This window comes from Grampus griseus (genome assembly GCF_964374135.1).
Source record: "Grampus griseus genome assembly, chromosome: 1".
Taxonomy (NCBI): domain Eukaryota; kingdom Metazoa; phylum Chordata; class Mammalia; order Artiodactyla; family Delphinidae; genus Grampus; species Grampus griseus.
In genome coordinates, this window is record NC_139017.1 from 175,203,305 (window position 1) to 175,230,306 (window position 27,002).

A 27,002-nucleotide genomic window follows, 5' to 3' on the forward strand; every position below is an offset into this window, starting at 1 on the left:
CCACATCCCCATCTCTGGGCTCCACCTATATCCCAGCTGTAACACGTGGACGCATCCCCGGGCCTTCCCTGCGAGGTAAAAGGCAATTGTTGATGCAAATGCATTTTGAACTTTTTGGAGGGCGCCTCCTCTAAAAGCGTTCATTATTGCCTACCTCCTGAGAAAGGGGTGCTCCCGTCTGTTTGCAGGGAAGTAGCAAAGGGGAGTTGAAAAACATTCTGACTTGTTTCTGTAGAAATGGGAATGAATGGACTGGACACAGCGTTCTTCAGGAAGAAAGTCTGAATGGACGGGCATTCTCCTGGGATGCATGTTTGTCAGATATGTTTCTGTGTAAGCATGGATTTTGTTGGAAGGAAAGATCGGGAGACCCTTGCAGCTCAGCTCACCACTGGCCCTCACTGCTTCTGGAAGTAACGGGGCTACCTCGGGAACTGTACAGGATCAACTTGCTGCTCTGCAGACAGCTAGCTGTCCCTGCATGGGGTTTGCGTCTGGGGGCTGTGTTGAGTTTGTGTAGGTGTCATCTGAGAGAGGACCAGCCCTTTGCCTGGTGTTAACCATACCATGCTTTCAGGGGTGGGGAACAGCCAGGTGTTCTTGGGAAGACACGTGCTGCTTGACTGGCCTATTCCACCCTCCCACCCCAGAGGGAGGAATTATGGGGCAGTAGGACTGAGAATTCCTAGTCTAAACAACCTAGCAAAGCGTGCTCCGAGAGAGAGCCAAGCCAGAACCACAGATGGTGTGATCCAGGGTTGTAACGGGAAGGACGGTGGCTTTGAATGTTAGATGTTATGTGACAGTTGCTGTCCAAGCAGACAGATCGGTGAATTCCAGGCTGCAGGGATTCTGAGCGGGCCCTCCTTTATTTATCTTCTCTTCCACCCGAGGTGGGGGGACAGGAGTGGATTAGACAGAAAGGACAGGCAGCCCTAGAAAGGCAGGTGGAAGGAGCACGAGAAAGGTAGTCAGCCTGGGAGCACCCTGGCTCTGGCCACTTGAAACATACCATCCCGGGCCAGAGGTCCTAGCCCCTTGCTAGGACCATATGGGTCCCTTTCCTTGGCCTGCCTGATAGGAAGGGTCACTTTGGGGCTCCTGGGAGACCTTCAGATGGATGGCAAATGGAGCTCCTCCCTTGAGACCCGGAGGCGGGACCAAGAAGGAGATGGGGATGTTTTCTGTTTCCGGGTCCCTTGGGGGCCCAGGGGCAGATTGAGACCAGGCTCCTTGCAGGGAAGGTGTTAACAAACAGCAGGTGATTAAACATGACAAGCGGTGACATTTCTGTGCAGGGTTCTCAGTCCCGGCAATGCCCAGAATGAAGCTATAAACCCTGACATTTTGTGTTATGCACTGAGAGGTTTTTAATAGACCTCTCTCCCTCTTACCCAGTCAACTTCTCTTCCCCTCCCTCGCCTCCCCTCACTGTACCTGCTGCTCCCACAGAAACCTCCTGCCTCCCCATCCAGCCTGGCCTCCTGGAGCCTTCCTGGGCCCTCTGGCTCTGGGTGTCTCTGCAGGTCTCTGGCCTCTCCCTCCACTCGTCCTCAGGGCCCTTTCCCTGACTGCTGGGCTGGGCATTCACTGCCCTCCAAGTCTCTCCGTTTTCTTTGATCTTTCCTGTTGCCCCGTGCCCCCTCCCCCATCCTTCACTCCCTCACCTCCTTTTTTTGGGTCCTGATCTCACAGCCTCACCCTCTGCTGCGGCTGTCCCAGTTGTCTGCAATGGCAGGTGGCTGTCCCCGTGCCCTCTGTGTGTTAACATTTTCAGACGGACTTGATAGTGGGGGGAAGGGAGATCGTGGGGCTTGGGATGGGACTTTTTCCCCCATCTTTTTTTCAATTTCCTTTTCTCCTTTTTTGGGACAGAGACAGGAGTAGCGGGAGAGAATTGCACTGTACTACAAACAGTTGCTGGATTTATTCAGCAAGGGCCTGGCCGGCAACAGTTGTTCCTCTCCCAGAGAAATGTGGGAACAACTGGGGCCTCTTTTGTTCTCCAGGCAGAGCCCTGCGAAGGGCATTTGGAGGTGAGCCTGAGGCTCAAGAGGGCCAAAGACCCAAGAGAAGGGGTTTCAGACTCAGTCCCACCCAGTCCTACCCTCGCAGATAGGAAAGGTCCTGGAGCTCCACAGGGCTTGGTAGAGAAGTCAGGCCACACCCCCAATCCCAGCTCTACCCCTTACGAACTTGAGAAGCACTTAGTTTTCTGTATCCGTTCAGTAAATATTTATTGGGTCAGGCGCTGTGCTAAAACAGTGGTCCCCTCCCGCAGATCTTGCCGTTTAGCTAAATAGAGGGGTCATTAACCAAGTTATATTACAGAAGTGCTATCTAAGGGAGCAGGGTGTGATGAGAGGGCAGAGGAAGGGGGCCCTGCAGTTTGCAGGGCTTCCCAGAAGAAGTAAAATTTCAACCGGGACCCCTGAGGGATGCATAGGAGGAGGGGTAGCCAGGCCCAAGTCGAAGGAGTGTTTCCTGAGTTGAAGGAGTGAGTGGGGCGAGAGGCAGGTGCTACCACGCCACAGGTGCTGGCTGGCAGGCCAGAGATGGGGGGGAACCTCACCACCCCACTGTGGCTGTGCCCCTTCGAGCTCTGGGCAGCTGACCCGGAACTTGCTCTGCCAGCCACCCTTCTACCAACTCGGCTGTCTGTGCCAGGCATGGTGCATCAGGGGCAGAGCCAGAAGTCAGCTCAGCTCTGCCCCAGGGGGAGGGAGAGTGACCAGGAAGTGTGTAAGTGCCCCCGAGGCCTGGGGCTGCTCCTGCCTTTCCTGGGCTCCCTAGCCTACTCTGCTGAGGACTCACGGAAGAGAGGGCAGGAGAGAGGATGCAGCCCTGCGTGGAGGGAAGAGTGGCTGGAGGAACAGGAGCCCAGCGGAGCCGCCCCCCTTTCCTTCTGCACCTGCTGGCCTCCCAGGCAGAGCCTGGGCCTGGACACCAGGAAGCCTTCCTGGAACTCACAGTTGGCCTCCCCTCTGTGCCCTCAGTGGCGTGGGGAATGCTTTGGAGCTGGTGTGTCTTCCCCATCAGAATCTGAGCTCCCTGATACCTGAAACCGTTCTCTCTGGATCCCTAGGGCCAGCGGGGACAGTGCCCATAAGGTACTTGGGATGTATTTGAGAAACTCAACTGACCCAGGAAGAGGAGGACTTGGGTTAAATAACCCTTAGGGCAAGATCCGCGAGGAGCCTGCAGACTGACCGTGGGTCCCTGGTGTCCAGGAAGACTGGCTCCAGGTTCAGGTCCAGGTTCAGCTACCTCACCCAAGCCCAGAATCCTTCAGCCATAGCGATGGGGCAGCCCTAAAGCCTGCTGCCTGGAAGGGCCTCACTGAGAGCTTCCAGAGTCAGACCCAGGACACCCCACCTCCATGCGGGTCCCCTGAGAGGGAGGACCAGGTTGGCTTCCTGTCCCCATAGAGGGTCTAGGGCAGGTTTCAGCCATAAATCCCCTTCCTCACCCCATCCCAGTCCTGCCTTCCTGCCAGACTTGGCCTGAGTCCCACATGCTACCCCTTGTCATCCAATTCCCAGCGTCCAGCCAGGATCCCGCGAAGGGCCCAGAGGCCCAGGCTCTCTTGGCCCTCAGCATCTCAGAGGGAGGGGGCGTGCCGAAAGGGGAGGCGAGGGGAATCCCAGAGCCCGGACTTGGCCCTCTGCCCCTGTAGATCCGGAGCCAGGTTTTACTGTAATCCTTACATCCTGTTGCAGATCCTTAATCAGCTGGAGCCCAGGTTGGGCTGGACCCTGTGGTGACACTCAGGGCTGTAGCTTGGAAAACCTGAAGTGGAGCTTCCGGAGTTGAGGTTGGGGGCTGTGAGGAGGAGGCGGAGGGAGAGAAGGGAGCTGGTGCAGGCACAGGATGTGGACAGAGCCCAGGCCTGCCACCCACCCGACCCAGGCTGGGGGTGGAGGAGCAGAGCAGCTGTTGCAGGCTGGGAACCGGGGATACGGGAGGATGAGCAGGGGCCCACATGGGGCCCCCTGGAGAACACGGGAGTCTGTGGGGGCCGCCATGTTGCCTGTTAGCACCATGGAGACAGCTGGCCCTGGAGTCGCTCTGATAGTGAGCAGGGCCTTAGCCAGGAAACAGCAGAGAGGTGACCCTGGATGATGTTGGTTCCAGGGGTCTTTACCTACTGGGCCTAAGTCCAAGGCTAGAAGTGGTCCTGCTCTGCTGGGAGCTCTGCCTCGTGAGGAGGGATGAGGCAGAGAGCCCAGGAGAACTGTCTGCCCTGGGTTGGGAGCAGCAGAGGCCCCTTAGCAGGGTAGCAGGATCCCAGGATCGTCCCTCCTTTTGCCAGGGGCAGCCCAACCCTGGCAGTCTAGCCCAGCTGTGCAGTCCCTGTATGAATCAGGGGAAGAGTTGGGGGCAGCGGGGGAGTGTACCCCTTCTAGACCTCACCCTCTTTCAGCCCAAGGAGCAAGGATGGAGGAGAATGAGGGGAAATGCACAGGCCAGAGATAGCCGTGGAGCGGAAGCCAGGAGTGGGCTGGCTGGCAGCGGGCGGGCACATGGGCGTCTGTCCTGCCAGGGGCCCAGGCTGGCTATGCAGACAGCCTCTTTTCTATATGGAAATGAAGAATTTAGGCTAATGGAGCTCAACCATCTCTAATTTTGCGATGGCAGGAGGATTTTGATTGAAAGTAATTAAGCAAGCTAGCTGTAAAATTAATTAAAGCAAAAGGGGGGGATTTTTTATTGGATTGGATAGCGATATAGCGTCTGTCAGGCGGGGGACGGATGGGGGTGACCTGAATCCTCTGCCCTCCCCCCTCCCACTCGGGACGTTTATGTCACTTTAATCTCCTTACAGCGGCTGCTGTGCATTTGTTTGAAATAATCAAGGAAATATGGTCAGAAATTGTCAGCTTTCAGATCTAATTTACCTGACGGCCCCTGCGCGAGCCGGCATGGCCCAGGGAGTGAGCGTGCGTGAGCGGGTGGGAGAGCCCGCGTGGGCACAGAGGACACGGGGCTCTCCGGCCCCCTTCGCCCGGGCTCAGGCCCCCTCTGAGGGTGAGGGAAGGTGCTTCCTGGCCTGTGGGAAGCCCCGCCCTGGAATGGGCCCCGTCCCCCACCCACCTGCTGCCTCCCCCCTTGAGCCGTAGCCAGCTTTGGGTTTAGGGACTATAGGATCAGGGAGGTGACAGTAATTCCTTACTCCAGATGGCTGACAACTGCTAAACCCCTCCACCAGGGCCACAGTTTTAAAAATACTCCTAAATTAGGCCCCTCATGTCATCGTCATTGGCCTCAGCAAGGGGATTGTGGAGATGGGCTGTAGGGAGGGTGGGGTAGCAGTGTCATCCATGGCACCTCTCTGCCACCTGCTGCCATCCCCGCCTTCTTTCCTGGGGCTCCTGGAGGCTGTGCTTACCTGCCCGGGGCCTGCCTCTCCCAGGCCCTTCCTCTAATCCCAGAATAGCGCTTGCCCTGTCTTCCCTTCAGGGCACAGCTCCCAAGCTCTGGGGGTCTCAGTCCCTGAAAGAGGAAGCCTCTCCCGCCAGCACCGGAGCGCCCTCCATGTGCCCAGGCTCTCCCTCCCACATGGTCAGCCCCGCACGTGTCCTACTCATTTCCGGGGGTAAGCCAGGTCATAGAGCCAGATGCCACCTGTGCTTCCCTGGGAGAGTTGAGGAGCCTGAGTCCCAGGCCCTGTACCCTCGGGGTGCTGGTTCAGAACCATTTGGGGTCCTTGCCCAGGTGGGCAAATGTGGGGCTTGAGGCCTCGCCAGCAGGGAATCCATGGGGTGTTTGGGGCTGATGGGCCCTGGAGCGGCCTCCAAGGTCACAGAAAATTCCCTTTTAAGACACAGACGTGGAGCAATTTGATCTGCTGGTCATGACAGGGCCTAGGTCAGGAAATGGGCCTCTGGATTTGCTTGGTCCTGACGTGTGAGTGACCTGGGCTTTCAACAAGCCTCTCAACCTCTCGGGCCTCAAACCCCTTCCAGTTCTAAAGTTCTGTACGGATCTAGGACAGCCACCGCCCTGACAGCTGCCACCCACAGGAGCTCCTTGTCCAGCCAGAGCTCCTTGCCGTGCCATGGGGGTAGGGGAGAAGTTGGGGGTTCTGGAAACAGCAGATTAGGATGAGCAACCTGCTCCCAGTTTGACCACCTTAGAGCATACCAGTTAGAAGGCCTCTGTCCCCACCTGCCCTCCTTGGGGCCCCGCCTTCCGCCAGTCCTTCTCCCAACCCCCCGCACACCTTCCCTGCCCACCCCCCCAACCTTGGGCGCCGTGTGGCTCAGTCAGCCTCCTCTGGCGAGGGCGTTGCAGCTCCTGTCGTTCTCCTTCGCAGCCTGGCTCCCGAGCAGAGCAGCTGGTGCCTGGGAAGCGTCGCCTGCCCCCTTCCTGAGCTCTCTCTGCCTGACCCTCTACCCTCCCCTCACCAAGGGTCCCTTATCTTGGGGCAGGGGGTGGAGCCCCAAAGAGCTCTGCCTGGAAAAGAGGGGAAGGAAAGCTGCTGGCTCTTCTCTACGTCTTTGAAGCAAAGTTTGTGCCCAGATCCCAGGCCCTTGGGGCCTTGTGCTCCCCTGGCCGGCTGTGCCTGCAGGGGCCTTGCTGAGAGGCAGTGGCATGGGCGGGCACCATGGAGGCCCAGCCAAAGCGAGTTCCTGCCCTCTGTGCCCACCAGCTGCCCAGGAACCAAATCCTAGGAGACACAAGGTTAGAGAGAGCCTCTGGCCTCAGCCCAGCGTCTCACCTCCACGCGTGGTTTGCAGCTGCTCACGTCAGCCCCTGCAGCTGTGATGTGGAGGAAAGAGCAGGGGGACCTGTGCCAGGGATCTGGTGGGGCTGCTTGCCTGGGCCAGGGGCTGGCTTCTGGACTTGACACTGGGCCAGGCTGCCAACGGCAGGCACCAGGGTAGAGGGAGGCTACGGCAGAACTAGGATCCCCAGGCAGGCCCGGGCAGGTTGGCACTGAGAGAGCTGGGAGAAGGCCAAGAGGAAGGTGGAGGGCACCGGCATAGTCCTCGCGGTGTCCCTGTGTCACACCCTTTGCTCTGCCCTACTTGGGAGAACCTGAGTTGGGGATGCTATACTGAAAAAACACTTTTGGGAACTAATGTTCTGTGGTGAGGAGAGAACACTGATTTTACAGAGGCTCTCCTTGGAGAGGAAGGACAGGCGAGGGCAGCAAGGCTGGCCATGGCTTCTGGGTTGCAAGGTCAGAGGACGGCCCTGGGAGAGCACCCCACCAACGTAGCCTGACAGCTGGGGCCCAGGGAGTCTGGGAGAAGGAGGAAGTGAGAGGGCAGCTTGGGGAGCTGATAAGTCTAAGGCCAGCCCGGCGGTACCTTGGTGCCCATCACCTGGCTGGCGTGAGATAAAACACGTGCATTGTTTTGCCACTAAGCATTCCTGCTGTCCCTTCTTCTCTAGCCCCCAAGGCTTTGAGGGAAATGTACTGAGCGCACTGGCCTCGTCCAGGTGGAGCCCCTCCTTTCCCCGAGGCTCCTCCCTGCCTCCCCCCACCCCTCCCCACCCCCCCACACCCAGTCCAGGTGTCTGAGCCTCTGGGTAGAACTTGTGCAGGGGGCTTCCCTGGTGGCGCAGTGGTTGAGAGTCCGCCTGCCGATGCAGGGGACACGGGTTCGTGCCCCGGTCTGGGAGGATCCCACATGCCGCGGAGCGGCTGGGCCCGTGAGCCATGGCCGCTGAGCCTGCGCGTCCAGAGCCTGGGCTCCGCAACGGGAGAGGCCACAACAGTGAGAGGCCCACGTAACGCAAAAAAAAAAAAAAAAAGAAAAAAAAAAGAACTTGTGCAGGGAGAACAGGAGAGGCGAAGGATGAGTGGCCTGGCCTGCTAGTTGCAGGGCATCCTGGCCTTAGGCCAGCCCCCCGGGCTCGGCTCCCTGTGGACCTTTGCAAAGGAGGACTCCACCAGTGGGACCCACCTTGGCCTAGTGAGCCGGGTGCTTCCCCCCTTCAGGTGGGGGCCAGCATTGGTTGGGCCATCTGCTCTCCCCCTCCCAGAGGATAGAGGGGCAGTCTTGTCCCCTGAGTCCCAACTCATGCTTATTAGTAGGGGCTAGTGGCTTGAGGAGAGTTCTCAGGGGTGTACACTGCACTGCCCCGGCCACGGGAGCAGGGAGAGGTACTTGCCCCACTGGGAGAGAAGCCCGGAGTGGCTGGCGTCCAGGCCCAGGAACCATTAACCACAGGGTCTAGTGATGCCCATGGTGCCTGGGTACCCAATGCCTCCCCCAGTCAGGTCCATGCCGGAGTTGGCTGGATGTGACCAGGGCACTGGGTTCCCAGAAAGTGCCTGGGGCCGAGCTAGACACTGGCATCGCAGAGCCTCCGCAACCTGGCTCGGCGGGCTTCCTGCCAGTGTCAGACCTCCTCTCCTGCTTCCACCGTGCCCACCCTGCTACCCCGGATCCCAGTGGGGCTGGTGGCCCCGTACAGACTCCAGCAGGGCTTCCCGGACCTCATCCCCTCCTTCCCGTCTGCCCTCTGTTTCTCACCCTCTAGGCCTGGAGTCTCCCCGACCCAACGCTGGCCCGGTCCTCCGTGCCCCCTGGCTTCTCAGTCGCATTTTGCTGCCAGCGCAGGGCACTGAAAAACTGCTGGCACTGCCAAAAACCCTGTGTGCGCTATGACTCCCCAAACATCCCTTTATTTTTATTGTTCTGTTAATTACTGTTTAAACTTTAATAAGTCACTTCGTCAGGAGGGGGGACCTGCCGTGAGCTTTTCTGTGCAAACACGGGCCCGGGAGTGACTCGGGTGTAATATAACCCTTTATGCGATGTGGGAATGTTTAGATTGTAACAGAAACTTGTTATTTTAATGACAGTTGTGGGGGGGGGGGGCTGCGCACTAAAGAGGAGGAGGGTGGGCGCAGCTCTGTTCCGCTTGCGTCCCACGAGGGCTAGGGGTGGCCTGGCCTTACCTGGGTGCTCCCGTGCTGCTGCCGTTGAGCGTCTAGGACACCTGGGCTGCCCACATTCAGGCTCGGGGAGAGGCTCCAGGGTGGCTCCAGGGTGAGAGAGGCTCGGGGGCTCCAGGGTGGGAGGGCCCAAGGAGAAAGTAGGGCTTTGTGGCAGGTGGGGAAGCAGGAGGATGCTGAGGGTCCCCAGATCCCTGGACGAAGGCAGGGCCGTGCAGGGCTGGACCAGCAATTCCTGCTACCGAGGCAGGGACCCTGTCCACAGTCCCCATCCAGTATGGTGGCAGGCACCATGCTGCACGGCTCTGGGCCAGACATGTCACCCCGTGTCCTCCTTTCAACAGCCCTGCATCTCAGGTGAGCACACCGATGTCCGGGGCAGGGATGTGACTGGCTTAAAGTGGGAGGCTTTTTAGAGGGCGGCCAAGTTCCTAATGTCAGTTTGTCTTATTTGGAAGCTGCCAAAGTCCAGCCGCCCAGGCGTGGCCTCAGCGGGCTGGGCGCTGTCCCGCAGTGGCAGCGAAGGGCCCACCTGGACCATCCCCCTCAGCCCTGGGACAGGGCTCACCCCTCAGGTCCCTCCACCTACCCCCCCAGCCCTCTCAGGAGGAGGGTGTACGAGGTGAAGGGGACATGGAAATAAGGATTGTCCCCAAGTCTGGGCACGGACCCTCTTCCTCACAAGGGCTTGGCTCCGTCTCAGGGCGGTAGGGGCTCGAGTCCAGGGTTGGGGTGATGGTGGCCAGGCCATCCCCTCTCGCTCTGGTGCCCCCGATCCTTTACACCCAGAGGCACTCCTGCCCCAGACCCACTTGCAAGGCAGGTGACCCCTGGAGAGGGAGCCTTTCCCCAGCACCTGTGGGTCTCCTGCACGGACCCCAGGCCATCTGGGCCCAGTTTCCTACTTCATCTTCATTTGGTCCCTCTGTCTGACCATCCATCCACAGAGCTGAGCTTCTGCTCCGCGAGAGCACTGGGTGGCAGAAATGACTAGTCCTGTGCTTGCCCTCAAGGGCCCACGCCTGTCTGGGGTTAGCGAAGGGGTGTCAGGGGAGAGCACGACCCAGGGGGCCTGGCCCCTGCCCAAGGCCGGGTGCTCCCAGGGCTCCATCTGATCCCTCCTCTCCCTCTTTGGCTGCATCCCACGAGGGCCCCTCCGCGCCTCCTTCCGGGCAGGGCCAGAGGTTCAGGGTCCCGCTCCCTCACGCTGGAGACGGCAGCAGCCCCCCAGATGGCAGCGGCAGCGTGGGCCACGAATCGCTGAGGTTTTCCTTTTCCGAGCAGCGCGTTTCCCTAAATTGTCTTTGACTGCGTGCATGGGTAATGAAAGTTTATGCCCTTGTTAGAAGGACAGGCGGCCAGTTCCAGTTAGAACTGGGGCTCTCTGCCGGCCAGCCTCCCCTCCAGCCCCCTCCCCCGAAGGAGAGAGAGCGCGAGCACAAGTGTGCGTGCGCGCACACCCCCCTCCCTGGTGGATAAGAAGGCTGTTAGGGGATGGGAGAGGGGACGGGGGAAAAAAGAAAAAAAATTTTCCGTATTTGTGTAAGTTGCTTTAAAAGCATTTTATCATGTCATAAAAAAGGGAAAGTACTCTCAGAAATTGATCCTCTCCGCCAGCCCATTGGACAGAAGGACGTTGGGATGTTAATGGCCATCCTGCTCCAGGGTGGCTTATTAAAAAATTTATACATAAATGCTTAAAATTGCATAAATTATTTAAAAAAAAACCAACAAAGTGAGCAATCTGAATTCCCTCTTTTCCTCCCCTTCGCTCGGTCTCCCTGCTGTGTCCCCCCTTTTCCAGCCCCTCATTGCGGACCTCTCGGTCCCGTGCCCCATCCGCTCCCCAGGGTGTCCCCCCTTTCCTCCGCTTCCCACTACACCCCCAACACCGTCCGCCCTGCCCTCCTCCGGGGTTTCCCTGCCTCACCCACAAATTAGTGAAACAGCCAGCCCACCACCGAACACTCACATGCACACGCACTAATAAAAGCACCACTAATAATGGCCCAAATCGCGGAATTAAATATTAAGGCCAGAGGAGGCGGACGTGGAGCGGAGCTGCCGCCACCGTAGCCGAACTTGGAGCTGATGAGTGTGTCTCTCGCAGGCGTGGAATGTCACCCACACATCCTGGAGACTGGAGTGGGGAGTTTTATGATGGTTTTTCATTGATTTGTTTCCCCAGCGCAGCTGCCGACCTCTATTGAGGGACAAACATAATCAGCACTGACGCAAATTAGATGGTTATTCGTTTTGAAAATTGACAGAAAAACAATAAAAAAGATGAAATGCTCCCAAATCAATAGATATAATGAAATTCAAATAATCCGAGAGATGAGGTCTCCATGGCAACTGATAATGTGGAAAAGAAAACAATTTAATAAAGGACAGACACACTTTGAAAACAGATTGGGCCCAGGGAGGGGGGCGGGCTGGCGGGCGGAGGGCTGGAGCGCGGCTGGCGAGTGAAGGATCACTGTCCGTCCCAAGGACACCCGCCATAATTAAGCGAGGCTTTCGGCCCCAGAAAGTGCAGATTCAGGTTTTAATACACAAAATTATTTCAGGAGCAGTGAATCGGAAAGTCGTTTGTAATGACCTTCCTGAGAGGCCCGGGCGCAGGGCATGTTGGAGGCTGGGCGGCCGGCCGGCTGAGTTATGGCATATTTGTGTTTTTATAGTGCGGAGGGGAGGGGGTGGGGGGGAGGGGGGGGAGAAGGTTAAACAGTATTTACAGCTCAGTTGTTTTCAGAGAGGAAAGAGAAATAGAGTTCATGGGGAGATGCAGTGGGCAGGCGGGCGGGTGAGCCGGGGAGGCCTCGGGGCGAGGCAGGAGAGGAGGTGGGCCTGGGCAGGTCTGCCACCCTCGGGCTGCCTGGCCTGGCCTTGGGGACCCCCAGGGGGATGCCAGGAGAGGCCGAGGGGCACCCAGGAGTGGCCTTTCCACCCCAGTTCCTAGTGGGGCCTTCTAGGACCAGGGCCTCTCTGGGGACGGGGTGAGAGCCTGTGTCCAAGCTCTGTGTGTATCCAGCCACACCCACTCGAAGAGAAGGTGAGGCATTCCTGAGGCCGCTGCGGAAAGGTCGCCTTGCCTGGGCACCTCCAGGGCTCTGCACAGCAGCCGGTTGCTCCTCTGGACGGCGCTGCCCTACTGGAGTCCTGTGCTGTGTGTCTGGGGTGTGCCCAGCCTTGGGCACGGCGGGCGAGGACCTGTCAGCGGCCTGCAGCTGACAGCCTCCCTGCCCCGTCCTTGGGCTCCACCTCCCTGCCCCCGGCGCACAGAAGGGGAAAGCCTGGTCCCTTGGGGTTTGGCAGAGACAGGGGCCACAGAAGGGGAGGGGACCCTGCAGAGCCCCCTTGCCGCCCTCCAGAGCTGCTTGCCTGGGCAGGGCAGCTCAGGCACGGAGAGCCCGGCCCCGGGGGTTCACCCCTCCCTCAGGCTGTGTCCCCTTCAGGCTGCAGGAGCCACATTTGTGCGTTGTTATCATGACACACACAGCACAGCCGGTTTCCGGGCCGCTCTTCGTGTGCACGTGTGAGTATAATATGATCGTACAAATACAGAGACGCCTGAGCGTGTGTGCGTGCGCGTGCGTGTGTGTGTCTTAAATCTCCCCAGGGCGGTAACTCTTCTTTTCTCCCCTTCCTGTTTGGCTGTGACCTGGGGGAGATTGATGGCCAGCCTGTGCGGTGGATGCTAACAGGTCTTCTGATTTATAGAGTTACTTACGCTAAGTGAGGCCACTTAGACGCGTCTGGATAGTAAACCTTTTAACTGGACTAAAAAATCATAATAAATAAATAAACAAAGTGGGGCGAGGAGGGCCCCCAGCGGCTGGGCCCCCCACTTCCCGACTTGGAGCTGTTGGGGACCAGGGGACCCAGCTGAGAGCCCTGAGGGGCAGTGGCCACTCCTCCCACCTGCAAAAACCAGGCATGGGATTGGGCCCAAGAGGCAAGGACACCCTTCTCCTCGGGGACAGGTCCTGGCTGGGGAGATGGGGTGGGAGCTGTTAAGATGGAGATGGGCTGTGTGGAGGGGGAGGGGGAGGGAGGCCCTGAGGGAGCTCGTGGGGAGCAGGGCCGGAGCAGATGTCTCTAGGAACCCTTCCTTGCTTCCCAGACTCGCTGCTCCCGTGGCACCGAGGCTTTTCACCACGGTGATCACGCTTGTAATGACTTGAACGTCTGCCCCCTCGTCTAAACTGAACAGTCCGTCATGGCAGGAACCGGGACAGTCCGCCTGCTCATTTCATATCCTCAGGATTCAGCCCAGAGCCTGAACATAGGCGCAGCACCCCAGCACTGGGGCTTGTGGCCTGTCAGGTTCAAGTTCTTAGGGGCTGCAGGGAAGCTCCAACATTGCTGCCACCCTCGCTGGGAGGCTGTGGGAGGTATGTGTGGGGTCTCAGATGGTGAGACATCGGAGCCCAGCGGGAGTCCGGCTCTGGCACACCCTCTGGGTGACCGTGACAGTTGACAACCTCTGTGAGCTCTGCTTTCTCACCCGGAAACAGGGATAGGACAGCGGCCGTACGGGGATGCTGGGGGAACACTGAGGCGATGCTCTGAGTTGCCCAGCACTGGGCAACTTTAAACAGCTGGCTCAGAGGGTGCCAGCTGCCACGTTGCTCTAGGCAGTGTGGGCCAGGGCGGCCACCAGAGTGACCCAGCGGTGCCCACGGCCCCCGAGCCGCCTGGCAGCAGGCAGGAGGGCCCAGACCACCCCAACCCGAGGGGACGGGTGCCTGGCCCCTGCCTCACCACTTCTTGATATACAGCGGGCATTAGGCTGCCCAAAGGGGACACTGCATCCTTAGGAAGAAATATGTCCTCATTTTTCTTAAACACCGTTTCCACTGAGTGAAATGTTTAGAAGGGACACGCAGGGAGAACTTTATTTCCTACCAGGGAGTTCAGAGCCACCAGGCAGAGCCCATAAAGCACCCGGAGCCTGGTAGCTGACAGTCCGCCCGGCCCCAAAACACATTACTCACTGGTGGGGAGGGGCTGCCAGGCCTGCCCAGCCCCTGGGGACTAACCCCCACCCCCAAGGCAGGACAAGTGACTCTGAGGTACCCAGCCGTGGGCAGTGGGCACTGGAGCCTCTGGTCCCCTTGAGCCTGGGCTGCCCAGGGCAGGGGAGGACCTGGCCCTGACCAGGCGAGGAAGTGGCCGTTCCAGCCACCCCCGTAGTCCCCAGGGATCAGGGATGAGGGGCCCAGGTGCAGCTACAGGAGCCCCCCCCCCCACTCCCTCGGAACTGGCAGGAGCCCCGGCCTTCCCCAGCCTTTGGAGGGAGTGATGAGATTCCTGCCATAGCGGTCCCTTCTCCCGAGGCCCTCCCTTCATTCGATTTCTGAAGCTGGCTGATTTACATATTTATAAATATCAGTAAATTATTTATTGTAGCAATCTGCTGCACCATTTTACCCATCGCAGTTAACACTTTAGGGGGCTACGTGTTATGGGAACCGGGAGTGAGGGTGAGGAGGAGGTGAGCAGGGAGGCCTGGGACTTCCTGGAGCCTTTGTGGGGACATGGTGGCGGCCCCGCACCTTGCTGAGCCCTGACCTTCATGAGCTCGGGCTCTGGAGTGTCTTCACGGCTCCAGGATCAGTCTCCTCCTCTGTCAAATGGGACGACGACAGTACCTGCCTCACGGGATCATAGTGAGAGGTCGTGAGCTAGCGTCCAACAGGTGCAGGGACAGTCCAGTTCTCGCCCCTCCCTTTCTCCACCCTGAGCAGGACCCACTCAGCTTGGAGACAGAGCTGCCTGCCTGCTGGGGGCTTGTTGCGTTTGGAGCCCTGGGAGGGGAGGCTCAGACTGTGGGAGTCGGCGAGGGGCCATTTGTTGCTGAGTAGGCAGCCTGCCCGCGGCCCAGCCCTCCAGCCTCTCCTGTCCCCTCCGCCTCTTCTGGGCCAGGTGTGGTTTCCTGGTCTAGGGATCTCGTGCCCAGATGCGGCACCGCACTTGCCTGTTTGTCCCCTCCCAGGGCTCAGCTGCCTTTCCCCAGGTCCTTGACTGTCAGGCCCTGTGCTTGGCACAGACAAGCACCCTCTCTCATCTTACAGTCCTGCAGCCCTTTTCACGGGGAGAAAGCTCGACCAGGGCCCAGGGCTAGCGAGGGGCCGGAGCCAGGCCGTGAACTCACGACTGTCTGACCCCAAAAGCCAGGCCATACCGTGGTGCTGTGCCACCTCCCAGGGCTTGCCCTGGCCCAGCCGGCATCACTGGAGCCCAAGGCAGGAGGCTGGGGGAGCCCTGGGCTGGCTGCCTGCGTGCAGATACTGACCCACTCCTCTCCCCAGGCCTGGCTGGGATCCCTGCAGCCGCCCCGCCCCTCGCCTCCTCTCTGGAGCCCGGCCCTGGGTGAGCAGTACGGCAGCCCCCGTGCCTTCCCACCCTCCGGCCCAAGCCTGCCTCCTGGGCAGTATTGTTCCCAGAGGAAGTGTCCAGTGTAAATAGAGCAGCGGGCAGGCTGGTGGCGGGAAGGAGATGAAAGGGGCAGTGACAGGGCCGGGGACGGATGGCTTCCTCCCATTGAGGCCTGGCCACGGCGTTTATATTTTAGGGAAGAAAGTCAAGGGAATGTTTACATGGACGGGAGCCTGGGGTCAGACCACGAGGGGGGTAGTCTGCAGGTCCCAGGGCCCTGATGGAGGGGGAGGGGAGAAGGCCCCACAGGGTGGGCCGGAAGACGGGCGGGCAGGCACCTTGGACCTCAGCTCTTACACACACACCCCAGCTCGCAGCCCCAGACTCACACGCATCTGCACTTTGGAGTAAGGCCTGCCTCTGCCTCCTGCCCTGCACCCCAGGCCCACACCCCTTCTCCACCGCCACCCCTGGGACCAGCAGTAGAGTCAGAGGGAGGGCAACATCTGGAAGGCAGGTGGGCTGGGGCAGAGCAGCAGCTGGAGGGCAGGTGTAGGGGGCATGGGCGGAGCAAAGGGGCCTGCGGGCGGGGGGTGGGCCCTGGGTGCACAGCTGCATCGCAGCTGGCGGGGGCCCGTGAGGGACTGAGGCAGGCACACAGCCGAGATCAGGAGCGGGTGGGCGGGGCTGGGTGGGCCCAAGTGCCAGGAGGCTCCAGGATGGGTGGGGGCCCAGGGAGGGGGTGTCACCAGCAGCAAGTGCAGCCCTGGGAGCTTCTGCTTCCCTCTTCCTTGGGATAAATATTTATAGATTCATTTGCCGTCTGCCATACACACTTGGCTACTTACCTCCCGGTAAAAATAGAGCAGGCTCCCCACTCCCACCCTTCCCTTCTCCACCAGGGCCGGGGACAAAGGGGGCCAGGTGAGGCCAGCTCCCCATAGGCCTGCTGGAGGAAACTCGGTGTCACGGAGCCTGGCGGCTGGCCCTGAGGCCGGGTGGGATGGCACGATGAGGGGCCCCATCGCTGAGCTTTGAGAAGGAACCCATGATGATGCTTGGAGTTTTGGGTGTGGGCAGCACAGACTTGGAAATGCGGACACACGTGGGTAGCGTGGGCATCCAGCTAGGGGTGAGGGTGGGGCCCGGCAGAGCCAGGGCTGCAGGACTGGGGGGGCTGGGATGGGCTGGGCTGGGCTGGGATCCCTGGGCAGTTGGCTTCGAGTCGAGGGTCTGGGGCAGCTGGGCATCGTCCGTATCGGGGGGCAGCCATCTGTGTGTACAAGCCAAGTCTGCTTGTAGATGAGGTCCTGGCACAGGCGTGGCCATCCCCGTCTGAGTAAGCCTCTCAGTGCGTTCCAGGCGTGTGGCTTTTTAGGGTCTCGATCCGTTATAGTGACGCCCCTTCTGACCATGGATCTGGGAGCAGAGTCCCCTTGCTTAGCCTTCTGACCTGTGTGGAGACTCGGCCATGCCCACCCTCTACTGAGGGCCGCACGGAGGAGCCCTGCCTTGGGAGCATTCAGTGGGGCTCCCTGTGCACAGAGGGGGTGTAAGCCATGACTGTCTGCCATGGCCGCCGCCCGCCCCTGGGACCCCCTCGGGGTCTGGCGCACAGTAGGAGCTCACTGCGTGGATGAGTGGACAGACAGGTATACAAATAAACAGGTGGAGGTGTGTCCACTTCTGTTGGCCTTTGTGGCGGGTCCCAGGCTGTATGGTTAGCGGTCTTGCCATTTACCCACCAGGACCCTGGGCGCCCCCGCTCAGCAGCCGTGAGGGAGGTGGCTAGCGCTGGGGCAGCCTAGTTAACAGTTCCCGGCCAGTTGCGTCGGGCTGTCGTGTTGAGGGATTAGGACCCGTAACTGCAGCCTCTGGGCTTCCTGCTGGGCTTCTGAGGAATCCCAACCTGTCCCAGCTTCTCAGGGCTGGAAAGTGGGCCTCGTGGGACCAGCCAGGCCTTCCAGGGCAGCAGGAGCTGGCCGAGGCAGAGAAGGCGGAGCCAGGTCCCGTGGCATGTCTGTCCTGCCTCCTGGGGCCAAACAAGGGGAGGAAATGCTTCCAGAAGCCAGGTGCTGGGAAGAAGACTGCCCCTTGCATTTAAAGAGTCATTCGTTCATTCATTCGTTTGCTCGTTTACAGAATATTCCTGAACCCCCTAGTATGCGCCAGGTTCTGAGGATAGAGCTCACGGTCTAGTGAGGGGACAAACACACCCTGGCCTTGGGACGGGGCGGTGGAACTGTCACTGGGGAGAGAGAGACCTCTGGCTTGGGGGATGTGGGGGCAGGGCGTCCGCCCCGGCTGTCGAGGGGGGTGGCCGGGCCTGGCACACACGCCTCTGACCCTTCTCCTCCATCCCTGCAGCTGAAGGCACCCGGTGCCCCGACCCGCCTGCAGGCAAGCCCGCGATGGCGGCCAAACGCAAAGGCGGCCTGAAGCTCAACGCCATCTGCGCCAAGCTGAGCCGCCAGGTGGTGGTGGAGAAGGGAGCGGAGGCCGAGGACAGCCCACTGCGGCCCCGGGACAAAGTGCGCAGTGGCCCTGAGGCGGGGGTGGCCCGGGCCCCCCGCAGCGAAGAGGACAAGAGGCGGGCGGTGATCGAGAAGTGGGTGAACGGGGAATACAGCGAGGAGCCGGCACCCACGCCCGTGCTGGGGCGGACTGCCCGGGAGGGTCTGGAGCTGCCACCCGAGGGCGTCTACATGGTGCAGCCCCAGGGCTGCAGCGACGAGGAAGACCACGGCGAGGAGCCCCCCAAGGATGGCGGCGTCGTGGAGGAGAAGGACTCGGACGGGGCAGCCTCCAAGGATGATAGTGGCCCCAGTGCCAAGCAGGCTTCAGGTGGGTGTCTAAGCCCCGGACGGGACATAACCCCACGAGGAGGGCGGCCCGGCGGGGAAGGAGTGGTGTGTGTGTCCACAGAGCGTGCCCTCTTCCCTCGGGGGCAGCAGGGGTGAGGAGGGAAGGGCCTGAGAAGGCAGCTTCCCAGACGTGTGAGCCGGGCTGGGGTGGGCTGCCGAACACACAGTGGGTCTTCAGGAAGCAGTGGATGGACGGATGGACTGGTGGACAGGCTGACGGATGGATGGAGGGACGGATGGACGGACGGCGTGTGGGTAGACGACTGTCCACACGCACCTGCGTAGGGAGGAGCCTACTGGGGGGCGCAGTACCTGGACATGCATGTGGGGAGCGACACCCAGCCGGCACATCCCGTTACACCCACCTGCCCCAGGCGCGGTCCCCTGGCTGACGTCTCTCCCACGAGATGGCTAAGAGCTGGCCTTTCTGGTGTCTGCTTGGCCTTAGATGAGGAGCTCCTTCTGCTCTGGGGAGGGAGGGTGTCTCCGCTAGGACGGGAACTCTGGGCCTGGGGTCTTTTTTCAGCTCCCCAGCCTCATTCCCAGGCTGTGCCTGTGTCCCGAGCCTTCCCTGCCCGCTTCCCGATCCCCTTGCCCTGAAGCGAGGGGCGCATCTCCTCCCCACGCGGGGAGCCCTGCGCAGCCACCTAATTATGCATATAAGATATAAACAGAGCTGTTTAATTATCCTTCGCCACATCAGTGACAGAGTAATTAACAAACATTGCAAGATCAATGAGGAAAAGTGTGACCTTCAGTTTCCTCTGATAGGAAAAGCCCTTGTCGTTCCCAGACGCAAGGTGATTGCGCTGGGCCTGAGGAGAGGGGAGGGACAGGGACAAGGGCCACTGTCCCTTCAGCGCCCCAGCACCTCCCGGGGGAGCAGAGAGCTAGGATGGCAGGAGGCAGGGCTAGAACTGCCAGTGGCCTCGTGGCTGCAGGCCTCGCCCCTCGGGTTTGAGGCCCAGTGGGACTGCAGGGTGACACCCAGGGCGGCCTGCTCAGCCCGGGCACTGGAGCCAGGCAGCCGGAGCCCAGGCTGCCCACCATGGGCTTGGGAATGCAGGCCTCTGGGCTGCCCCTGGGACCCCTGCCTGGCCCCCTCCCTGCTCTAAGCCGCCTGCCCTTCAGAGCCTTCTGTTTCTCTGCCATATATAGTGAGGGCTCAGCTGCCTCCAGCTATTTTTAGCCCCTTTCCCTGGTCCCTGAGCCACTGAATCTAGCAGCCAGGGCCCACTCCTCCCAGACTGGGTCCCCAGCCCCAAGTAGCTTGAGGTCAGGACAGCAGCCCACCGGCCACCCCGCCCAGAGGAACAGCTGTCCGTCGGTTCCTTGAGTCGCTCTGCCCACCTTGTGTGCCAGGTGCTGCCCATGACTGTCCTGTCTCCGCACCTGGCGCGTCCCGGTCCCCGCAGGACTACCCTCCTGCCTGTCCTCCCAGGAGCTCAGAGGCTCTGTCTACATGCTGCTAGCTTCTCTCTTGTGCCAGAGCCCAGCCCCGCTCTCAGAGCACTTCCAGGTGTGGTTGGGAGGAAAGCCCTCCTCGGCTGCCCTGCTGGGTCCTGGTCCTCCCACCCCTGCTTCGGCCACGCCTTCCCCTGGCCGTGCTTTTAGGACCCCCAGCCTGGGGTCCTGCCGCTCTGTGTGCCCGGGTGTGCAGGCTCAGACATGAGTGGAGAGAACACGCATGTGCCCTGGGGCCCAGGTGAGTCCCACCCACCTGTGTGCACCCACTTCTGATTCAGGGGGTAGCACATAGTCGGTGTTCAGCGAGTGTTCTGTGCAGGAATGCGTGTGCTGGGGAGTCGCAGGCCTATTGTGGAGGAAGGTTGTGTGTGGAAGGAGTTTGTCTCCAGTGAACAGCGCCAGGCAGAACAGGGTCGTCTTGCCCCTGCCATCCTGAGACTCCTCTTGGGGAGCTGACTGTGGAGTTCGGAGTGGTTTGTGTGCACGTGTGTGTGTGTGTGGGCGGGGAAGGTCGCTAGGGCTGCGAGCTTGAGTGTGCACGCGTGCGTGCATGTCCCTGTGGGGAGGTTGCTTCGGGGGATTCTCCGTGTGCCCCACTGTGGGCACAGTGGGGCGATAGATGGGCCAGACTCAGCCACTGCCTCTACGGCCTTGACTCTCCTCGGTGGCCCACCCTCGTGCGTGAGCACAAGTGACCAGAAGGTGGCAGGGAGGTTTGAAGGACTCTCTACGTCATAAGTCTTGGCTGGGGTGGGCGGGCCCTGAGGGAGTCTGAGTGAACACATCCGCAGGCTCTCTGCCCGTCGGCCCTGTCGTCTGGGGCCATCAGCAGCCTGGGGGGCCGGGAAGGGCCAAGAGGACAGGTCCTGAGGAGGCTTGGGGCGAGCCTCTCATCCTCCCAGGGATAAGGGGCCTGTGTGTCCATTTGTGGGGGCCAGGGAGGGTCCTCCAGGCAGGCTCAGCCAGGCCTACCCCTGACCCCATCCCCAGTGGCTCCCTCAGCCCCTGGGGTCCCTCCTGACTGCCCAGCCCCTGGCTCACAGCCCTACCTGTCCCCAGCCCCCATTCCCACCCCCCCCCGGGAGGCAGGTTGGGATCTGGCCTTACTTCCAGTAAAATGACTTCTCCTTCATATTAGGCCAAGGCAAGAGAGCGGAGACATTTATGAAACTTTGTTTAATGTACTGAAAAGCCATCGGCCAGAACATTTAGGAAATTGATTTTCCTGGCATTGATGAACTCGTTTTATTTTACCCCAGTATTAATTACTTTTTTTTTAAACAAATTAATTTAAGAGTCGTAAAACCTAACAAGTGAGCCAAATGTCCATAGATCATGTCCCGCTCCACCCTTCCCCAGGCCGGCCCCCTCCCTCTGTGGGCAGGGCGGCGGTGGGGGGGGGGGCGGGTCCTGTCCCTGGGCTACCCTGCTCCCTCCCAGAGGTGACGGCCCCTCTCCTCCCTGCCATAGGAGAGGCCTCCTCGCTGCGGGACTACGCGGCCTCCACCATGACCGAGTTCCTTGGCATGTTTGGCTATGATGACCAGAACACGAGGGACGAGCTGGCCGGGAAGATCAGCTTCGAGAAGCTGCATGCGGGCTCCACGCCAGAGGCGGCCACCTCCTCCGCGCTGCCCGCCTCCGAGGACGCCCTCAGCAAGCGGGCGCGGTTCTCCAAGTATGAGGAGTACATCCGCAAGCTCAAGGCCGGCGAGCAGCTGTCCTGGCCGGCCCACGGTACCACAGCCGAGGGGCGGGCCAGCAAGGAGGCCCTGGGCTCCCTGCCTGGCCTGCGGCTGCCCAGTAGCACCGCGCACCTGGAGACCAAGGCCACCATCCTGCCCCTGCCCTCACACAGCAGTGTCCCCATGCAGGGCCTGGTGGCCCGTGCCTCCAAGTACGACTTCTTCATCCAGAAACTGAAGACGGGTGAGAACCTGCGGCCCCAGAACGGGAGCGCCTACAAGAAGCCGTCTAAGTACGACCTGGAGAACGTCAAGTACCTGCACCTCTTCAAACCCGGGGAGGGCAGCCCCGACATGGGAGGGGCCATCGCCTTCAAGACGGGCAAGGTGGGGCGCCCCTCCAAGTACGACGTCCGGGCCATCCAGAAGCCGGGCCCCGCCAAGGTTCCGCCCACCCCCAGCCTGGCTCCTGCACCCCTCGCCAGCGTGCCCACTGCTCCCAGTGCCCCCGGGCCAGGCCCTGAGCCACCTGCCTCCCTGCCTTTCAACACTCCCGAGTACCTGAAGTCAACCTTCTCCAAAACAGACTCCATCACCACGGGGACCGTCTCCACTGTCAAGTAAGGCGTGCACCACCCTCACTGCCAGCCCTGCACCCGGGACTGGAGTGGCCCGGAGGCCCACTTCCTGCCTCCGAAGCTCACACTTATGGACACACACACCCACACCTTATGCACATCCACCGTGCACCCAGATTCTCACACACATGCTTCCGCACACGCGTGCACGCACACACACACACGCACACGCTCCTCTGCCTACATAATCGCTCAGGCTCAGTTCATGCACCCGCACACTATACATCTTGCTGTGCGCACACACGCTCTCACAGCGGGTACAGGCACACCTTGTTTTATTGCGCTTCGAAGATATTGCGTATTTTTACAGATTGAAGGTTTGTGGCAACCCTGCACTGTCGGATGACGGTCAGCAGTTTTTAGCAATAAAGCGTTTTTTATTTAAGGCATATGCATTGCTTTTTCAGACATAATGCTGTTACACACTTAACAGACTACAGTGTAGTGTAAACGTAACTTTTCTATGCTCTGGGAAACCAAAAAAAATTCGTGTGACTCGCTTTATTGCGATATTCACTTTATGGCGGTGGTCTGGAAGTGAACCTGCAGTATCTCCAGGGTCTGCCTGTACTTCTGTGCACGTGCTCATCTGCTAACACACATGCCACAGGCTACTGTAACCCCCATGTGCCCATGACAGGCTTTCTCTGCCTGCCACCGTGAGGGCCAGTTGCCGGCTTATGGTTGGCTGGGAGAGCCCTACTCTGGGCTGGGGTTTCTGGGTTCCAGGCTGGTGGCCAGGGCTCCCAGGCTCAGAGCCTGCGCCATGGGGAAGGCAGCAAGAGAAGGTAGGAGGCTGGGGTGGGGTGGGCACACCCAGCGCAAAGCCCTAGACCATGGCAAAATAACTGATGGATCAATGTGGGGGGCTGAGTGAGACCCTTCCCCTCAGCCATCCCTCCTGGAGGCGGGTCCAGAAACCTGGGAGTAGATCTAGGGAGCTGCCCTCAGCGTCGGGGAGGCCTTTCCGACCACCCAGCCACACTTGCTTGGTGCTGTTCCTGCACTTTCCCCTGGCGCCCTCCCCCGTGGTACCTGGTACCCCTCTTCAGCCAGCAGCATCCTGACTCTCTGTGTGCAAGGCGGCCAGGCCCCAGCTTCCCAGGCTTCCTATGCTGTTGGACTCTAGGTCAGATCCACGCCCAAGGTAGGGCCCTCCAGCCCTGCCAGCTGAAGACGTCCCAGCCCTTGCCAAAGGTGGGCTAATTGAACCTGTGCTAGTTTTCTGCCTAAGGACTTTTCCAGTCCCACCCTAAGCGCCCAGAACACTACACAGTGAGCAGAGAAGGGCCAGGGCCCCAGGGCAGGGAGCTGCCCCCAGACGCTCTTGGGGCGTGAGGCCACCTCGTCTGCTAATCAGCTGTGCCCTGTGTGTCTCTCACCAGGAACGGATTGCCCACAGATAAACCAGCTGTCACTGAAGATGTAAACATTTACCAGAAATATATTGCCAGGTAGGCCCCTGGGGAGGAGACTGCCATGGAGAGAAGGTGGGTGGGGGCAGGAATGCCTGGGGACCATGGGACCATACGTCCATGTGACCACTAGTACCAAGGTGCCTGCTGCCTCCCCACCCCCATGCATTCCTGCTTCCAAACCCTCCCCAGGCCTGCCCTCTGCCCCGTCTCAGAGCCCCCGCCCCCTTGATGTGGTCCAGGCCACATGCCCTTAAGCAGCTTGTACCCCAGGCAGGACTGGGGTACCTGAAAGGGCCCTAAGGCAGGGCCTGGCCACAGGTGAGTGCAGGTCCCCCCCTCCACAGCTCACTGTGGGCTTCCCTGGTGGCGCAGTGGTTAAGAATCCGCCCGCCAATGCAGGGGGCAAGGGTTCAAGCCCTGGTCCTGGAAGATCCCACATGCCGCGGAGCAACTAAGCCCACGCGCCACAACTACTGAGCCTGCACTCTAGAGCCCGTGCTCCGCAACAAGAGAAGCCACCGCAATGAGAAGCCCGCGCACCACAACAGAGTAGCCCCCGCTCACCACAACTAGAGAAAGCCCGTGTGCAGCAACGAAGACCCAACACAGCAAAAAATAAATAAATTCAATAAATGAATAAATAAATAAATAAATTTTTAAAAATTTTTTAAAAAGGCTCCACTTGGGGCCGGGGGGAGGGGGTGGCAGGCGGGGTTGCAGGCCCCTGTGGAACGGTTGGGGATGAGAAGGGATGTGGGCAGGTGGCCTCAGTGTGCTTCCCCTCACCACCTGACTCCAGACCTGCCCCTTTACATCCTTAAGGCAGTGGGATTGGCAGGTGAAGGACCTTCAGATTCCCCCACCCACCCCACTCAGGCCCCCCGGCACCCAGCCCCTGGGGATGCAGCACAAGGCCGGGGCTGTGCCCTGGCAGCCGTCTTTCTGTTGATCTCCCATAGTTTTGCTGTCGCTTTGTGTCTCCCTCCCCTGTCCCTCCCTGTCTTTTCAGCTTTGCTCTGCTCTCTTTATTATTATTATTACCATTATTATTAGTGCCTCAGCAGATGGCCCTTTTGGCAGCTTCAATATTTATTTGCAAGAGGTTCTCCCCTCATGAGGGGCTTCCCTCCCGCAGCCCCACACCACGCGCAGCACAGTGGGGCAGGCGGGCTGAGCCCACCACCTTGTCCACAGTTGTCACGGGGCGCTGTCCCCGGTGGCCATCGTCCAGGCTGTGAGACCCCCGCCCTGGCAGCATTGGGGCCTGGAGAAGGCCTGGGGTACTCTGGGAGGGCAGGTGGTGGCCAGGCAGCACGGGGCTCCTGGCTGCAGAGTTGGCCGGAGAGCGCGCTCCCTGCCACGGGAAGCCAAACAGATGCTGCACTTTAAAAATTCATAACTCTTGGACTGTTTCAAGTGTCAGGAAAGCCCAGAACAGAGAGAGCCCTTTAACACCTCTTAGCAACAGAGCCCTGGGCTGGCGCAGCTGGAGTCCCCAGCACCTGGCCCAGCACTGAGTCAGGGGTGGGCAGGCAGCACCTGCAGAAACGGCAGCTGGGCCACCTTGGGGGCTCATGCCTTCAGCATCCCATCCCATCCCACCCCAGGGCTCTTCCCCTGACCCTGCTCTGGCTTCTGGCTTGGCCTAAATTCCTCCTCCCATCTTGGTGCCAGGCCTCTGTGCCCCACCTGGCACTCCCTCCCGGGGCAGATAAGGCTGGCTCTGCAGCTCAGTGGGTCTGGGATTCCCAGCGGCCCCGTCACTCGCCCTAGCCTTCTCAGCCTCTGCTCCTTCACCCCAGCAGACCACCTCTGCCCCTCCACATGTCCACCCAGGGCCCCTGAACCGCAACAGCAGTTCCCTGGATCAGGGGCACGGACTCTGCTCAGCCGCTCAGGCCGAGGGCCCTGGAGCTGGTATCCAGAGAGGCCTGAGCCCACCCCTTCTTCCCTGCAGGTTCTCAGGCAGTCAGCACTGTGGCCACATCCACTGCGCCTACCAGTACCGCGAGCACTACCACTGCCTCGACCCCGAGTGCAACTACCAGGTATGTCCCACGGGCACCAGTCCTGCTCCTGCGGGCTGGCACAGCAGTGGAGGGGCGTCTTGAAAGCAGGACGAGGTTACTCGGTTCTGCTTGGGCCACCTGCATTTGACTGGGGCAGGCAGAGAGCCCAGAAAAGCTCCCAGCCTGCTCTTGTTCCCAGATTGCTGCCCACGGGCTTCTACCTTATCTAATCGAGTCTTCCCAGTGTCCTTAAGAGGCTGGTATCACTGCCCCATTTTATAGATGGTTGTGTTGAGGTTCAGGCAGATCGGCCCTTACGTTCAAAGCCACCCTCCGGCAGGTGCAGAGCAAGTGAGCGAGAGGCGGGAGGTGGGTGTGGGTGTTCTGCATGAGGCCACTGCCTCTGCCTCCCCAGGGAGCCCGGCTGGGCAGAGCCCACAGGTGGCAGTAGACAGAACGAGGTGTCACCTATCAGAGCTCCTCCCTGAGAGGCCTGGCCCGATTTGTCTTCTCTGCTTCTGGGCCTGCTGACGGGGAGACGACGGGGAGGCCAGGGAAGGGTCTGTGGCCCTGGAACCTTTGGAACTGTTCCCTCCGAAGTCCAGGGCGCTGGCCTTGGGGCAGTCTGGGCCGCCTCGGCCCAACAGGATGGTTTGTGAGGAGACCGGAGGGCCCTGGGGCCAGGCCCAGCCTCCTGCCCACCAGGCCCTCTCCCGGCAGAGGTTCACGAGCAAGCAGGACGTGATCCGGCACTACAACATGCACAAGAAGCGGGACAACTCCCTGCAGCACGGCTTCATGCGCTTCAGCCCACTGGACGACTGCAGCGTCTACTACCACGGCTGCCACCTCAATGGGAAGAGCACCCACTACCACTGCATGCAGGTGCCCCGCCCTCCCCCTCCCCCACCCCCAGAGGCAGGCCTGCCTCCGGCAGGGCCCCTCCCTTTGTCCCTTCCCAGGGCTGGACGGCCAGAGGAGAGAGGCCCAGGGGCTCAGGCTTGGGCAGTGTCCGGTGGGCCAGGGTGGGGCCTTCCCCATGGCCATACTTGGTGCGGGTGAAATTCAGCGAGCTGTTTATACAGACCGACATTTTTCAGCCTTTAACACCAAGAGCAGCATTGCAAATGGTTCCTGAGGAGGTTTTTGTTTAATTCTTTGTTTTAATGCCACGCAGAGTCTGGGCTTTTTCAAGGTGTCAGGTCTGGGGGGGAGCGACTTTCGTTTGCAAATAGCAGCCCTGTGCCTCCCCCGGTATTTGTCAGGGGGTTGTTATGGCCTCCGTGAAACAACCTGGGCCAGGAGGAGAGGGGGGCTCGCTCTCTGGGCTCTGAGATGGTGCAGACACTGGCACGGTCCAGCCCTCAAGAGTGTTCAGATTCCACTGGTTTTTACTCAATATGGCAACGTTGCCTGCCTTGGCCCAGCCAGGGTGGGGTAGGGAAGGCCCTGTGCCAGAAACTGTTCGCCAAACAAGTCCCCGGCCTACAGGTGACCGCCAGGCCCCGGGGTCCAGCCCTGCTCACCCCCGGGGGCTTTAGAGGTAAAGCCACAGACGGGGGACCCCCAAGCCACCTCCTGCAGGATGGGACTCCCACGCCTGTGTGGGGACGTATCCCGGGC

The 27,002-nt window shown here is 60.3% G+C and overlaps 1 protein-coding gene across 4 annotated transcripts in view; it reads left to right on the top strand.

Moving 5' to 3' along the window:
* Positions 1-27,002, top strand: part of CASZ1 (castor zinc finger 1) — a gene marked incomplete at its 3' end in the record, with an annotated part of 147,207 nt that overhangs the window by 104,035 nt on the left and 16,170 nt on the right. For all 4 annotated transcript variants that reach the window (XM_082665625.1, XM_082665626.1, XM_082665624.1 and 1 more), the window contains 5 exons: positions 17,666-18,142; positions 21,100-21,934; positions 23,338-23,406; positions 25,328-25,418; positions 26,100-26,264. In XM_082665625.1, the coding sequence (XP_082521751.1) occupies positions 17,666-18,142; positions 21,100-21,934; positions 23,338-23,406; positions 25,328-25,418; positions 26,100-26,264 (1,637 nt within the window). The remainder of the gene's footprint in view (positions 1-17,665; positions 18,143-21,099; positions 21,935-23,337; positions 23,407-25,327; positions 25,419-26,099; positions 26,265-27,002) is intronic.